General features: G+C 36.1%; 1 protein-coding gene and 1 long non-coding RNA gene across 2 annotated transcripts; both read left to right on the top strand.

The window, feature by feature from the left end:
• Positions 1–1,957: 1,957 nt before the first annotated feature.
• Positions 1,958–4,483, top strand: LOC126655425 (uncharacterized). Its single transcript, XR_007633014.2, has 3 exons — positions 1,958–2,109; positions 3,181–3,266; positions 4,132–4,483. It is a non-coding gene; the product is annotated as an uncharacterized LOC126655425 (long non-coding RNA).
• Positions 4,484–9,304: 4,821 nt separating this feature from the next.
• On the top strand, positions 9,305–15,938 carry LOC126657063 (uncharacterized). The gene is made up of 5 exons (XM_050351686.1): positions 9,305–9,358; positions 11,338–11,467; positions 11,776–11,892; positions 13,532–13,877; positions 13,985–15,938. Exons 1-5 carry the CDS (start codon positions 9,305–9,307, stop codon positions 15,936–15,938), a joined length of 2,601 nt encoding a protein of 866 aa, XP_050207643.1.
• The last annotated feature ends 434 nt before the right edge of the window (positions 15,939–16,372 follow it).

Raw genomic sequence — 16,372 nt, 5'->3', positions numbered from 1 at the left:
TTATGAAAGGGGAATAAATTATATCAAGTCAATTGTAATTGTTTTGAGAGCAAGCAAACATAGTAAATATAGAAAGGAAGTGGAATAAATATGAGCAGTTGTTTGCATTAAGAATATTAATAAAACCAAACGGTTCAATCGGGTTTTTAGTTTCCGGTTTTCACGGTTCGGGCCAGTCTAATCCATTTCGATCGGATTTCCAGTTCAGAGAGGCTAATTGGACTAGACAGATAGTTGGATCCCGGTTGAATCAGTCGATCCGGTTTTTAAATCATTTCTTTCAACTATTCCGTTTATCTTTTAAATTTGGTAAAGTCAATTTTTTTGATAGAATTGAATAAAAGTCTGCCATATAACAGAATAATTCCATATACATTACGCAGTAAATTATTAATTTATGAAATATTTCTTATTATATAATCACTAAGTTGTAACCCCTTATTAGAAAACAGCTAATATAGTAACAAATTAGTATATATCAGTAATAATTCTTAAAAAATTAATCTTATAACTAGTAAAGATGGTTTCTATATAATGAAATGTTTTTTTTAATTAAAATGATAAAATACTTATAAGACATGTAACGTCAAAATAAATGGCTAAAAAATCAAGAACTTGCAGCGATGGTATTTTGATTTCAAAACTATTTTAGAATGAATTCGTGCGTCTAATATTTACTACCAATAATTTATCCTTCCTCCATTCCAAAGTTTATGATATTTTGAAAGAAGAGGCACGTATTAAAATATAAAAAAAGATTTTTTACTTTATCTAAAATATCCTATATTTTTGTAATGTCTAAAAAATTTGAATAGACATTAATTATTTTTAGTCTTTTTATTATTAATTGCTTTTAGTTTGTTCTCGATGTAATCTTTTATCCTTTAAGAGAGTGGACCAGACAATATCTCATTGGCTTGGTATAAACATCAAACAATCGGTTAATACAGTCCCTGAATTTCTTATTTGCGAGTTCACTTACATCCGTTTTGATCAATTTAAGAATAATACTCACAATTTTTATATCAATAAGAAAATATTTGTTATTTTTAGAAAATTTGAAGACAAAACTAAATAAAAATATTTAAGAGTGAGATTCTAATTATTACATTTTTAATTATATGTGGATAGACCTTATAAATTTCTTCAAGATAACACAATTAATTTCACATAAAAAATTAAGATTAAATCCTCAAATAGTCAATTTCACGTAAATGTTTGTTTTTTCTTAGCTTATGAAAATGTTAAATAAATAAAAATTTAGCTCAAAGATTTTCAAACAAAATTATGTTAGTGTAATACCCCGTATGTTTGACGTTTCCAAAGTAGGCATCGTGTCTAAGTTTAAATAGTTAAAGCGACCAAAAGAAGGAATTATCGGAAAATAATTAAATAAAAGAGGACCCGAGTAAGTCGATATTGAGATTCTAGTAAGAAAATTTCAATACCAAGAATTCCATAAAGAAAATGGAATTAGACTTAAAAGAAAAATATGGAAAAGTAGATAAATTGCACTTAACCTCGAAAATTGGAAAATAAGGATTTAATTTCCGGAAAATGGAAATTTAATAGATTATTGACGGGAATTAGACTTATAGAAAATAATATCGAATAATTGGATATCGATATTTGTTAAAGCAAAATTTGAAAGGAAAAAGTGAGAAAAAGTGCATTTTACCTCAAATTAGAATTTGAGCGGTTTTAGCCAAAAATTGCAAAAATAAATTATTGGAGATGGAATTATGAGATATTAAGTTGATATTATTTATTTGGACATAAATAATACAAAATTTATCGAGTTCGAACGATTAAGCGATTAACGGATTAAATTGGACGAAAGAAAAGTTACGAATCAAAGTTTAAGGAGGTGGCAATGTTAGGGATCAAGTGAGACTTTTTCCATAAATATATAAGGCAATTACTTTGAGTCTTAAACTCAGAATTCCATCTGAGTTCAGCAACAAATACTCATCACCTTCAACCTTTGAACTTAAACCATGGAAAATTTTCAAATTAGCATAACTTATTCATTTTAGCTCGGAATTGGACGATTCTTGCGGCCACGGAACGAGGAGGAGGAGCTCTATTGATCTATACCTGTTAATCAAGGTAAGAATCAGTAATTATAGTTAGGGTTTAATTCGAAATTTTCTGGTTTGATGAGCTTAAATGGTGATGATGATTCTAATGGTGTAGATGATGGTTATGATGAGTAAATTGATGGTTTATGCAAAGTTTAATGATTGAATTGGTGAGACTTGAGAGTTGTGAATTATGTGTGATGTATGTTAAGGGTTAGAGATTAATTTGCTGTTTTGAATAATAATGGTGACCATAATGATTTGAGGCTTAAAAATGAAGTTTACGTGTTGTAATTGATCGGTTTTGATAGGTTTATTAGTTAATTGTTTGTGAGCGATGAGGGATGGCCATGATCAGCTCCTCCCCTTATCAAAACAGGGGAGGGAAGCAAAGGAGGAAGGGGCTGAAGTCACCCCTTCTCCAAAGTCCAATTACGCTCATAATTAACGAAAACGCTAAGCGTTATGAGCTAATTCGATTTGGACGTAAAGATAGTTTGAAAATAAATAATGAGTTAAGGTTTTCATTTGATAAAATGATTTGATATAGCATGTTTAAGGACTGAATTTAATGGATATAAAAATATGCTATCGATATGTTTAGTTCCGTCACGTAATAGTTTCAATCCGAATGTATAAACGATAATTGGACATTTTGCAAGAATTTTCTGTGCAAAACAGCCATAGTGCGCGGGTCATATCTTGAGTTGTATACGTCCAAATTGAGTTCCGTTTATTGGTACGGAAACTTAATGATGTTATCTACGAATGTCTAAGTTTAACTTTTTGTCGAATCGGACTCTAAACTGCTCGTATAAGGCAGAACATTAAGTCGCGTAGAGCAGTTCTATAATTTTATAACAGCCCAAGGTCTTAACTTCGGAGCCAAATTCCGACAACTTCGGGTGCTAATCTCAGTCCGAGACCTAAATGAAAGTTGTAGGCGACGTTCTTAACTTTAAGAATGTCAATTTTGTTTAGGGGTCGGACTGTTTTAAGTGAACGGTTTCAATAGCCGAAGTTGGCTAGAAACCTAGTTTTGGATTAACTAATTATAGTTAGATTGTTATTGATTCAAGCTATTATCGGCTTTGCGTAGACTTGACGAGGCGACTACCAATGGAACCCGGAACTTACAAAACGCGACATCGCTAAGCTATTATCGAAGGTTATGGATAGCAAGCGGTGAGTATATTTTACTCACTCTTATTATCGTATTAAAAACTATTTTATATATACTATATATTATTATTATTAAATGCATCGCACTGGTTATTTGAATTGAATTGTTTGATTTGGATTGTTGGTATATGATTGAATTATATTCAACTTGTTTGTTTATGGATTGAACTACATTGTATTGGATTGACTTGTTTGATATATGAATTGTATTACTTTGCTTATGACTTGTCGATTATTTGCGAATGTGAATTTGTATACGATCCGAAGAAACGAGCTACCTATTGGGCGTCAATAGGCCGTGTGATCACCGGTGTTTATAAGAGTCTAGATATTCGTACATTGAAACGTTTGATATGAGCTCATTAAATGTTGATCATATTTATGATTATGAAATGGAATATGTTTGGGTATCGGAAAGGAGGATTATAATTTTGGCATATACGAGGTAACTCGGTCGAACTATCTCGGGACCCGTATCTGGTGGGTAACTCGGTCGAACTATCTCGGGACCCACAACTTGGGATTAAGCAGTGGCATGAGTAACTCGGTCGAACTATCTCGGGACTATGCCACGTGGTAGCGGTAACTCGGTCGAACTATCTCGGGACCGTACCACTTGGATTAAAATGATCTGATTCGAATATGTTACGGATTAGGAGAGGTTAAGAAGTTTAAGATTAAGGTTTCGTTCGGATCAAATACTTGTATTTAGTGAATTGTTTGCAATTGCTGTGATTGTATATGTTGGAATTGTTTAAAAATATGATTGTATAAATATTTTAAAAATGTTTTTAAAATACGATGCTTATTTTGATAATATGGTAAGTAAAGTATAACTCACTCAGCTTATTAGCTGACCCCCCAATAGTGTGTTTTTCAGGTACCTAGATTCTAGACGTGGCTAGAAGTCCTTCTTTGACCAGAGGTTCCTTTGGGCTATGTACAGTCCCGACTTTCGTAGTTGCTGCAGTAGTGTGATTCTGACCGGTGTCGTGGCCTAGCATATTAATATGTTTTTATGATGTCTGTAGTTGTTGTCATTAAATATACGCTTTGTTGGCTACGATTATTGTATTTGTTCCACGGAGGTAGATACCCGTGAAGTGACTTTGACACTAGTAGTTTATGCCGGGCTAGTACGTACCTGATACGGAAACGATAAGCCCGAGCAAGTTGTAAGACTTTACTAGTGTATATAAATGTATCTTTGTTTTGTTAAATGCTTCCGTTTGTAAGGTCAAGGTTTATATGATAATTGCGAAAACGTTTTAGTAAATTTCAGGCTTGCTACGGGTTTCGGAACTACAATTCCCATTCCCTACCGCCGGTCGCGGCTCGAGAAATCGGGTCGTGACAGTTAGTGACTCATTCAGTCATGAAATTGGAGTCGTAAATTAATCCTACTGTAATACCCCGTATCTCTGACGTTTCCAAAGTAGGCAGCGTATCTAAATTTAAACAGTTAAAACGGCCAAAAAGGGAATTATCGGAAAATAATTAAATAAAAGAGAACTCGAGTAGGTCGATATTGAGATTTAAATAAGAAAATTTCAATATCAATAACTCCATAAAGGAAATGGAATTAGACTTAAAAAGAAAAATAAAGAAAAGTATAGAAAAGTGGATAAAGTGCACTTAAACTCAAAAATTGGAAAATAAGCGTTTAATTCCCGGAAAATATAAATTATATAGATTATTGATGGGAATTAGTATTTATAAAAATAATATCGATATATATTGGTTATCGATAATTATTAAAATGAGAATTGGACGAAAAAGTTGGAAAAAGTGCATTTTAGCTCAAAATGGAATTTGAGCGTTTTTAGCCGAAAATTGCTAAAATAAATTATCGGAAATAGAAAAATGAGATATTAAGGTGATATTATTTATTTGAAAATAAATAATATGAAATTTGTTAAGACCGAATGATTAAGTAATTGACGGACTAAATTGGACGTAAGAAAAGTTTGAAAGTCAAACTTGAAGATGTGGCAACTTCATGGGTCAATTGTAACCTTTGCCATAAATATATATACTTAGTGGAGTGAATTTTCATAGCATCCAACACATAATCTCAGCTCAAGGAGAAAAATTCGGCCATCATCTTCTTCCTTTGAAGAACCTTCATGTAAAAATTTCAAAGTAGCATAACTTCCTCAATTCAACTCCAAATCGATTGATTCTCGCGGCTACGGAAAGAGGAAAACGATACCTACTGATTGAGATCATCAAATAAAGGTAAAAATATCAGATATTGATTAGGGTTTTGGCTGTAAATTTCTGTTTTAGTAAGCTTGATGTTGATGATGAGTTTTAATGATAGAATTGATGTATTTGGCATGTTATTAATTGATTTAAGTTGAATTGAAGGGTGGTTTGAGTGAGCATATGAGAGTTGTGTTTGGGGTATTTGATTCTAGGGTTTGATGGAAATTAGTATGGTTGATGATGGTGTCTATTGGAGGCCTTGGAGGCCGGCGGACTTGAACCACCATGCTTCGCACGGTGGGGCTGCGTCGTTGCAGCCATGGTGCGTTGCACCATGGCTAGAGCAGCCCCTCTCCTTGTAATATCCCGTGTTTTTAAATTATTATTTTTTTTTAAAAAAAAGTTAATTTTTAATTTTTAATTTTATATTCCGTCAAGTCTTAGATAATTTATTATTATTATTATTATTAACTAAATGTGTTAAGTATGTAATTTTTTTCAAAAGTAAAAAAAAAATAATATAAAAATGCCATGCATATAAAGAAAGCCATGCATGGGCTTTACTTACTTATCTCTCCACGTAAAACCATTCCATGCTATTTTGGCATGAAAAGCCCAACCTATTATTTGCTTCAATTTGAAGTAGGAAATATCTCTTGTGTAGCAGCAGCTCTGGCTACGTTTTCCTTCCCTTATATGTAGTTTACTGCCCACACGTTTCTTCTATTCCTAACCTAATTTCATTCTCTGTTTCACAAACTCAGCCGCCATTCATTACATTAAACAATCTGAACTTCATCTTCAATCATCATTCATTCCTTTAGTTCACTCAATCCGGTAAGCTTCTTTGCTCTTAAAATTTCAGTTTTTAGTTTGGACGACTTTCAGTGTTTTGATCCGTGTGTATTCGTTTCTAGATCGAAACTGAAACCGATTGATCTCAGGCGTTCTAGACTCGTATACCTTAGATTCTACTCGTTCGCTTCGCTTAACGGTACGCCGTTGATCTCATTCTTTTGCCGTTCGTTTTATCATATTTGAATGCTATCTAAATTCTGTTTCCTATTGATGTCTTCTGCCGTTGTTCTTGAGCTAAGCCTTGATTCCTTTTTATTGTTAATTAACTTATTTGTGTTTTGGGTTAATGAAATTGCTTGAGTTGTGATTACTCCGTCATGTGATGCCGTCGTCGGATTCAATCGATTTTAAAGTCTTCGTTGTGATGTTGGCTTGCAATTTGTTTTACTGTGATTGCTTTTTCATGTTTAACATGATAATTATTATGTTTTTGATCTTACTTAGTGAAATGGTTAAGAGTTTGTAAGTTTGATTGCTTGGTAAGGTTTGGTTTTGGGTTACAGTATAGGAGTTTGATTCTTGGCTTTGCTTATTGAAGAAGATGGTGAATTGTCCACTTTGGTCACCACTTTGTTTGATATTTTCAATTTGGCTCACGTGGATATGGGGTGCATGGAGGGAATGATTCTTTTGAAATAAAGGAGAGGGCTAAATGTCATTTTGATCATAAAAATTGTTTTGTTAAATCAATGGAATACTTCAAGTTAGCTTTAACTATTGAACTAGTTTTAAAAATAACTTGAACTCGTTTAAATTTAAATAGACAATTTGATTACGTCAAATATTTTATAATTTAATTTAATTACTCGGGTAATTATATTTGTTTTCAAATATCAAGAAAATTGGTTAAAATACAATTTAGTCCCTAAACTTTTATAGACTTAAAATATCTAAGTTTTGGTTGTAACCTGGGTTACTTGAATTTATAAGATATTAAATTCTATTTTTATATAGATAATGCTTTATCAAGTATTTTAATTTATAAACTCGGGTTTATAATTTAATAAAATTTTGGTTTGGGTTAGACTGTGGTCGCCCAACAAGTGGGAAGAAGCTTGGTAGTTTTTAATAACTCGGCTGACTCACTAATATGGATTTTAACTCGGATTTATTTAAATTAATTTATGTACCATTTTTAATATGTTTATTTGATTTGTACCTTATAACTTGGGTTATATTTTGAATGCATTTAATATAAGTGTATATTAAATGTGACTTGGTTTCGTGTTATGCTGGTCCTATGTGGTGTCTAGTACTCTTTAGAGTTAGGGTCTGATTTTAATGATGACTTTAATATTTTATTTAGACCCGTCGACTGTTCGTACTTCAGAGGCGAACCAGAGTTAGATTGCTTGTCAAGTTTCACGTGGAATAGCAAGCAGTGAGTTTATATCTCTATTTACCTCTTTATTAAGCAAATGTATTATTTTTTATATATATATATGTATAAGCAGCTTTTGAACTGTTTTCGGCATTGTGGATTTGATTTGGAACGTGCTACTCGATGGGCATCATCGGGACTGCGTGCGCACCGGTAATGATTATGGTATTGAGGTAGGTTTGAGATACGTCTCACCTTAGTGAGGGCACCGGTGGAAGATACGTCTCCTGAGCTCACTATTTATTAAGTGATAGTCGGGGATCGGTTCTTGAGATACGTCTCACCGACACGACAATGGATTTAGAATTGTGGTTTAGGGTTTCATTGATAATCCATAATGAAAATGTTTTATTAAACGTTTTAAAGGTTTTTAACTTAATAAATGTAAATGGTTATATAAACTCTACTCAGTAAATCTGACCCCGTTGTTTTCCCAAATTTTCCAGGTTTATGATTTGAGCATTGGTCGATCTCCGTTTCTTCATTCTCGGAGGTTCCTTATTTTATTTTCAGAATAAAAGAGTCGTACTGTTTTAAACTCTTAGACCGCAGTAGTAGTATTAGATTACTTATGATTAGTCTTGTACTTATATTTTTAGACTGTTGATTGTTGGTGATTATTTTATTGCTTTTGGCATGATTACAGTATTTATGGTATTTATATTATGTTGCCATACTGTTGGAGTTATAATTTCAGATAAGTATACTTTGAATATATGTTGCTTATTGTACTGCTAGACTAGGCTGAAGTCTCGGTTGCCCCCGAGCATGTGATCTTCTGCAGGTACATTGTTTTAAATGATATAAGTTGGTTATCCGCAAGGCTAGCTACGGGCTTTGGTAAAACCATACCCATACCCTAGCGCCGGTCACGATTCATGAAAATGGGTCGTGACAAACTTGGTATCAGAGCTTTGGTTTTAAACCAAGGCCTTTTTTAAATGTTAATTGTTTAATTGTTTTGGCATGCTAAGTGGTTAATTTACCCTAGGAACTACTGCGGAATTAGGATTCGAGTCTTGTCTTTGAAACGTCATCTTTTGTTTTCAAAAACTTTCTGCCTACACCTATTGGAATGTCGTGAGTCAGTCGTGTGGATTTAATTGCTTATTGCTTATTATGTGGTTGTTTTCACTTGGGTGAATAAAATTTTTTATCGTTGTTGATTTCTCGGGAAATCTTAATTGGTGCTTGTTCTATTTCATGCTCGGGTATGAAATTTGCTGTGTTATTTAAAATTGTTCTTGTTTCATTCTTAGGAATGAATACTCGTACTCGTGCTGCGGCTCAGCAAAATGCTGAGGTTGATGACGCGATCTCTATGGAGGTGGATCAGAATGAACCAGAGGTTCATGCTGGTAGAGGACTAGCAGGCAGAGGCCCAGCTGGTCGGGGTTGAGCTGGTCGAGGTCGTGGTGGCCGAGGCCAAGCTGGCAGAGGTAGAGGCAGAGGCATAGGACGCGGTGCTGCAGGGGGTGCTCAAGCACCAGGTGCGGCACAACCTGAGTTGGAGGACTTTGACTTCAACACATTTTTGGCTGGAGTTGCTGCTTTACAACTCAACCAAGTTCAGCTGTAGGCGGGACAAGTCGCCATGCAGGATCAATATGCAGTGTTGGGTCAGATTGTTCAGCAGCAGCAACCACAGGCTGGTGGTGCAGCAGTTGGTGGTGTTGGAACCACTGACAGAGATTTGGTTTTGGCTTACATGAGGCTGAAGCCAACTGAGTTTGACGGTTCTGGAGACGCGCTGGATTTTCTCGAGGAGGTTGAGCAGAATGCTCGGCGACTTCAGGCTACTGAGCGTCAGACCGTCGTTCTAGTCGAGATATCCATGAAGGGTTCAGCTGGTGACTGGTTTCGTGGATATGTTCATGCTGACATGGCTACCATCTCTTGGGCTCAGTTTGTGGCGAGATTCAGAGCTTTCTTCTTGCCGTTTTCAGTGACAGAGTGTCACAGAGACAGGTTGCTCTCACTTACTAGGGATGATAGGTCAGTATCCGAGTATACGACAGAGTTTGTGAGGTTGGGTCGGTTCGCGCCGGACTTGCAGACAGATCAGGAAAGGGTGAACAACAGATACGTAAAAGGCTTAGGGCGCGATTTTGTGAGTTTGCTGACCGAGACACGCAGAGATTTTACAGACGTAGTAGACAGTGCTCGGCGTATGGAGAGCTCGTTACTGCAGTTTGGGGATATTTCTGGTCCTTCTCAGACCAAGAAGTCTTCTGGCCCTGGACAGCAGAGTGGTGGTGGTAGCTACCAATCGGCACCTTCTCAGTACAAGAACAAGAAGAGGGGTGTCAAGAAAAGTTATCAGCCGTACACCTACAGTTCAGGCAACAGCGGTAGCAGCCGCAGTTTTGGGCGCGGTAACAGCGGAGGTGCTAGTTTTCCTTTCTGCCAGAACTGCAGACGTCGACATCCAGGCGAGTGTCGTTTAGCACCAGGGGGTTGTTTTACTTGTGGCCAGCCGGGTCACTTCGCAAGAGAGTGTCAGGCATCTGGGCAGCAGATGTCTGCAGCTAGCGTTGCTCAGCCATCCTATCAGAGTCAGAGACCAGTGTTCTCTGCACCAGCAGGGTTTTCTCAACCTGCTGCTTCTTTTGGTGGCCAGCGGGGCCGAGGTTCTGGAGGGCGTGGTTTTGGAGGCCGTGGCAACGGCGGTAGAGGTTCTAGCAGCTATGGTACCGGGCAGAGCTCTCAGCAGCAGAGTCAGGGTCAGGCCAGAGTTTTTGCCTTGACTCCTCAGGATGCTCATGCATCTAACGCAGTGGTGCAAGGTACTCTTCAGATCTCTTTCATAGATGCACTTGTTTTATTTGATGCGGGTGCAACCCATTCTTTCGTGTCTTCGTGTTTTGCTGCTAAGTTGGGTGTAACACCAACAAGTTTGAGTGAACCTTTATCTGTTTCTACTCCCTTATCTGACTGTGTGGTGGTGGACGTGGTGTATCCATCGTGTTCCGTGGTTATCCATGTACTACTCTAAATGGAGAGTTTAAGATTTCGGACAAAACCCCGAAATTAAAATGTCGAAATTCGGAAAGCTCGACGAGTTATGGACGAATATACGTTAAGATATATATAAATATATATATTAAAAAATAAAGAAAATAAAAAGAATAAGAATAGTGGAGGCGGTGGCTAATAAGGAAAAAGGCTTTCTTTAGTCCCTGAATTCTTTACTTTAATTAGTTTTAATTATAAACTAATTAAATGGTATTAGATTTTCTAAATTGAAAATAAAATAATATATAAGTCTCGAGCGAATAATTTTGGTGTCATTATTCGCGAAATAATTCGAAAAAGCTACGGTCCAATTTTTATTAAATTTGGACGTAGTAATTTTATTTAAGTGAGACTGATTTGGACCTAATAAATCTTTGGAGATTTATTAAAAATAAAATATAAGTCAGATGCGAATAAAAATTATATTTTTATTCGTTTTATATTTTATTGGATTTTTGGTTATAGTTTCGTAAAATTTGGAATTAGTCTCTATTTGGACTACGGACGACTAATTAAAATTAGAGTTAAAGTGAATGATTGATCTAACAGTACTTTAGCCAAATCAACCTCTATATATAGAAGTGAGGCCGCAGCCTCATTTCATTTTTGCAGGAAAGAGAGACCTGCTTGCTTAAGCAAGCAGAGGTAAGGGGCGCACCGCGCGAGAGTGACGGTTCCGGTGCGGCGCGATCCATTTCGCGATTCCGACTCCAATTTTTCAACGAATCAAGTAGTAATCGAGGTATTAATCTCGTATACGATATTTATTTCGATATATATTAATTATATATTCGATGTTAAACATTAAACGTATTGAATCGATCGTGTGCGTATCGATTCAACGTTTTAATTATATAATTGGATGTTTTGGACTGTGTTTAAGTGTTAGGGACGAGAAAAGCGAGTTAGCACGTCGGAATACAGCCCAGGGATCGTTCCCGAGCAGCACGTCGTGCAGCCAGGATGCTACACGAACGTGCAGCGAGATACACGAACGTGTATCTTGCTGCACGAACGTGCAAGCAAGATACACGAACGTGTATCTTGCAGGCTGCACGAACGTGAAGCCTATCGCTGCACGAACATGCAGTGCTTCCGACTTGAACAATAGGGCTTCTTCGGAGGTCCACACACGCGACACTGAAACTCGAATTCAGACAGTTTCAAGTAGTGAAATCAATCGTCATTGGATTGAAGTTCAGAATGTGAACTAAAAAGTTTAAAAGGTTTAAAAGAATCTAGATGTTTGAGGGTAGTTGGTTTATTAAAACGATGTGATGTTTTAATAAAGCCATACATTAATCAAGTGGATTAATGTTAAAAGTGACTATAAGTTTATACCAAGAGTGGTATTACGATTTTAACGAGAAGTTCAACTTCAAGATTAATTTATATGTTCTGTTTATAGAGTCGTCTATAAATAGAAATGGTATTTGAGTCTATCGTTTATACGATACGACTAGAGTTAGAAATTCAATGTCTGATGTGTTTTGACATTTGAATTTTAATTAGATCCGACGAGTGATCGATCTAGCGAGCCAAACACCAACGTGTTTGACTGACGAGCTTGATGGGAGCTTACGTTTTTAAAATGGGGGCATCGGTTCTGTGAGTTTTACTTTGTGGTTTTTACTTTTGAATATTTATATTTAAACTGTTTTAAATAACAAATCGCACTAGTATAACATAACCATGAAAGATCCATTGGAACAAGCTTCCTATTGGTTGTCAATAGGACTGTGTGATCACCAGTAGTGTTTCTCGATACGAGCCTGTGTCTGACATAGAGGTCAGTTAATGTCATTGGGCGTTGGAAGTGCTAGCGACCCTGACTTAACAGTCTGAGACGGCAGTAACGGTTACGGTCACAGGCAATACTGTGATGGCAGTTTCACGGTTACGGTCCAGACACCCGGCTTAGACGACAGTGATTCAGTTCACGGTCTAAGGCCTATATTGTGTAGGTTGATACCCATACAATAGTCTGTCTTGTAGGGTTTCATCTGGATCGACTAATTGGTAATATTTTACACATACAAATGTTTATGTATTTGCGATTTGAATATTCAATTGTAAAATTGTAGACTCACTCAGAAATATTTATATTTCTGACCCTCCCCAATGTTTACCTTTCAGGTAATCAAGTACGAGGTCGGACTTCCACAATAATTCTGGAAGTCAATGTCAGCCATACCTCTAGAGCTGCAAGTAGTCGGGTACTAGGAAGTCTGTCTTTTTATTTACAACAGTTCAACCTTATTTTGATATACTCTGATTTGAACTACTGTATATGTATATGATTGAAAAGCTGCGTGTTTTCTAAAATGCTAGGACCAGGTGTTTGAGTGACATACTGGTTTCATGTGTTTAGCATTTTAGGATTGTATTGGAAACAGAGTAGGTGCGTCCACTGAGATTGATGTTTGCGCTCTGATTTCTTTAAATACAATCAGGGTCTTAAGACTCATTTTTCAGAAATGTGTTTTCGTTAAACGAGAGATATGTTTTAACGATGTTTTCTGAAAAAAGATCATATGTGATATATGATCTTGAATTGCGATCGCGTTTTTAATAAAGGTGTTAAAGTGTTTTCGCAACGAGGTTGCAAACCTTTTTATGTTTTAAAACGCGAAAAATTTATAAAGGTTTTTAGGCTTGCTACGGGTTTCGTAGCAACCACTCCCATTCCTTAGCGCTGGTCGCGATCCATAAATTTGGGTCGTGACACTGGAGGAAATTAAATCCAATATTCAGCTATTCTATAAGAATTTGTTTAAACCTCCTACTCATGTTATTTTTTCACTAGATGATTTATCTTTCAAGTGTCTATCTTTAGAGCAAGCTGATTTTCTTTCCGCGACTTTTACAGAGGAGGAGATTTACCTAACACTCTTAGGGTGTGATGATAATAAAGCGCCCGGGCCTGATGGGTTTAATTATTTTTTCTACAAAAAGGCTTGGAAGATATTGAAGCATGATATTATTGATTTGTATATCAGTTTCCATCAGTCAGGTTATTTTTCTGCTGGTCTCAACACTGCTTTCCTGGTCCTTATTCCGAAAATGAGGGGTGCTTCGGACATTAAAGACTTCTGCCCTATTAGTCTGATTAATGGGATTTTCAAGCTTCTTTCTAAGGTTTTGGAAAACAGGTTAGCTACTTTCCTCCCTTTTGTTATCTCGGAAAATCAGTTTGGCTTCATTAAGGGGAGAAATATTCATGATTGCCATATGATTGCTTCTGATTTAATTCACCTAGTTCACAGGAGGAAGAGCAAATTTTTCTGGTGAAACTGGACTTTAGAAAAGCATTTGATTCTATTTCTTGGGATTTTATTCTAAAAATGCTTGCTAGATTGAATTTTGATATTACTTGGATCAATTGGATTGCATCTTTTTTCAAATCATCCCAGCTATCTGTTCTAGTTAATGGAAGTCCAGGTAAAAATTTCAGTATGAAAAGAGGGGTAAGACAAGGCGATCCTATCTCCCCTATGCTTTTTGTTCTAGCGGTTGAATGCCTCAAGTCTCTATTTGTGAAAGCTGCTTATTTGGGTTTGATTGATGGTATTCATGTGGATGATTTTGCGGAGCCTATTTCTATTCTGCAATTTGCAGATGACACGCTTCTTTTTATCCTTAATAACATGGAGATGATAAGAAATCTTTTGAGAATTCTTAGATGTTTCGAGCTTGTTTCTGGCCTGGAAATAAACTATCACAAATCTGCTATTTTTGGTATTAATGTCGATGATGATTCTCTTTCTGAAGCTTCTAGCATTCTCAAATGCAAAATTGATAAATTTCCGACTTCTTATCTTGGGCTTCCTCTTTCTCTGAAGCCAGTTAAGGCCAAGCAATGGGATCCTATTATTAGTAATTTTTCATCTCAATTGGCGGGATGGAAAGGAAATCTTTTATCTCCAGCAGGTCGTCTGGTTTTGATCAAGTCAGTCCTTTGCAGTATTCCGGTATATTTTCTTTCATCTTTTTGCATCCCTAATTCGGTGGTTCTATCTCTGGAGCAATCAATGCGTCGATTTTTATGGAGTGGTTCGGCTGTTACCACTGGTTTCAGTAAAATCACTTGGACTGATGTTTGCATGTCGTTTGCGGAAGGGGGTTTGAATATTACTCCCTTGAAAATAAGGAATCAAAGCTTACTTTTGAAGTGGATTTGGAAGTTAATTGTTGCGGATAAACTTTCTCTTTGGTTCAAGGTTATTTCTTGTAGCTCGGGTTTGAATTTTTGGTTCGATATTGAAGTTTTACATGCCCGTAGATTATCCCATTTGTGGAAAGGGATTCAATCTGTCTGTATTAAAAATCATATTATTTGGCACAACGTCAAATCAGGAATTCAAATCAGCATGGGAACAGGTCTTTCAACTCGTTTTTGGGTTGATTCATGGGCTGCTAATGAACCTCTTAAACTGCTCTATCCAGGCTTATTTACTCTTAATAGATTTCAGCAGCAGTTTGTGGCAGATTTATTTGATTATGAGCAGCAGGTCTTCCTCTTCTCTTGGAAGCGTCGGCTTCGTCTGGGTGAGCAGACTCAGCTAAGTTCTTTAGCGTCTTTGATTGAAGCAAATTTACCTACTTCCAGACCTGACCAATTTTATTGGAATGGTAAGCTTTTCTCTCCTTCTGCTTTTGTTCGAACTGGGCAGCGTCTTGTGCAGAATCATAACTGCAACTTTGGCAGATTTTGGAAGTACAAAATTGCCCCTCGCATCAACTTTTTCATGTGGCTTTTAAATCGAGATAGGATTTCATCTAATGCAATGCTGGTTCGTCGTGGAGTTCTTACGGCTTCTAATTCTTCTTGTTTGTTTTGTTCGGAAGAGGAGACGAGCAGTCACATTATTCTTCACTGTAGGTTTGCTTGGAATACTTGGAATTTAATCCTGAAATCATGTAATCTCCAATGGGCAGCTCCGGTTTCGGTTCATCATTTTTTTCATATGTGGAGTTACTTTGGTAGCAAGCGTTATCGTTCTCTCTGGCAGACTATATGGTTCTTTGGTATTTGGGAGTTGTGGAAAGCGAGAAATGCTAGAGTTTTCAGGCATGAAATAGTGGACATCAACTCTTTGGTGTATTCTATTATTTGCAAAGCGGTAATCTTCTACAAGGATAACAACGCGGGTTTTGATTATTCGGCTAATGACGTTTTTAGAAATTTGAATTTATTTTGTAACTTCTTGTAGCCTGTCTTTTCTCGGTCTTTTGCCTTCCACTGCTTTGTGGTTGTGCTAATAAATTAATCATTTAACCAAAAAAAAAATTTAAAAGTGAGATTCTAATTATTACATTTTTAATTATATGTGGATAGACCTTATAAATTTCTTCAAGATAACACCATTAATTTCACATAAAAGATTAAGATTAAATCCTCAAATAGTCAATTTCACGTAAATGTTTGTTTTTTTCTTAGCTTATGAAAATGTTAAATAAATAAAAATTTAGCTCAAAGATTTTCAAACAAAATTATATTAGTGACTCATTCAGTCATGAAAGTGGAGTCGTAAATTAATCCTACCGTCTTGACATTGAAGATGATTGATATATTAGGAGCTTTCAGTTAGTACGGCCGTCATCCCTTACTGATAATATATGACCATATCTTGTATGAGGAAAAAAT

Source organism: Mercurialis annua, linkage group LG7 (genome assembly GCF_937616625.2).
Source record: "Mercurialis annua linkage group LG7, ddMerAnnu1.2, whole genome shotgun sequence".
Taxonomy (NCBI): domain Eukaryota; kingdom Viridiplantae; phylum Streptophyta; class Magnoliopsida; order Malpighiales; family Euphorbiaceae; genus Mercurialis; species Mercurialis annua.
Note: the sequence above shows the minus strand (reverse complement) of the source record. Positions and strands in the feature narration are given on the sequence as shown.

Excerpts from the sequence above, each read along its gene's own strand:
- LOC126657063 (XM_050351686.1), top strand. The coding sequence starts at position 9,305 with ATGCAGGATCAATATGCAGTGTTGGGTCAGATTGTTCAGCAGCAGCAA. Across the intron at positions 9,359-11,337 it reads TTCAGCAGCAGCAACCACAG|GAAAGAGAGACCTGCTTGCT; the intron begins GCTGGTGGTGCA and ends TCATTTTTGCAG. Across the intron at positions 11,893-13,531 it reads TCGAATTCAGACAGTTTCAA|ATGATTTATCTTTCAAGTGT; the intron begins GTAGTGAAATCA and ends TTTTTTCACTAG.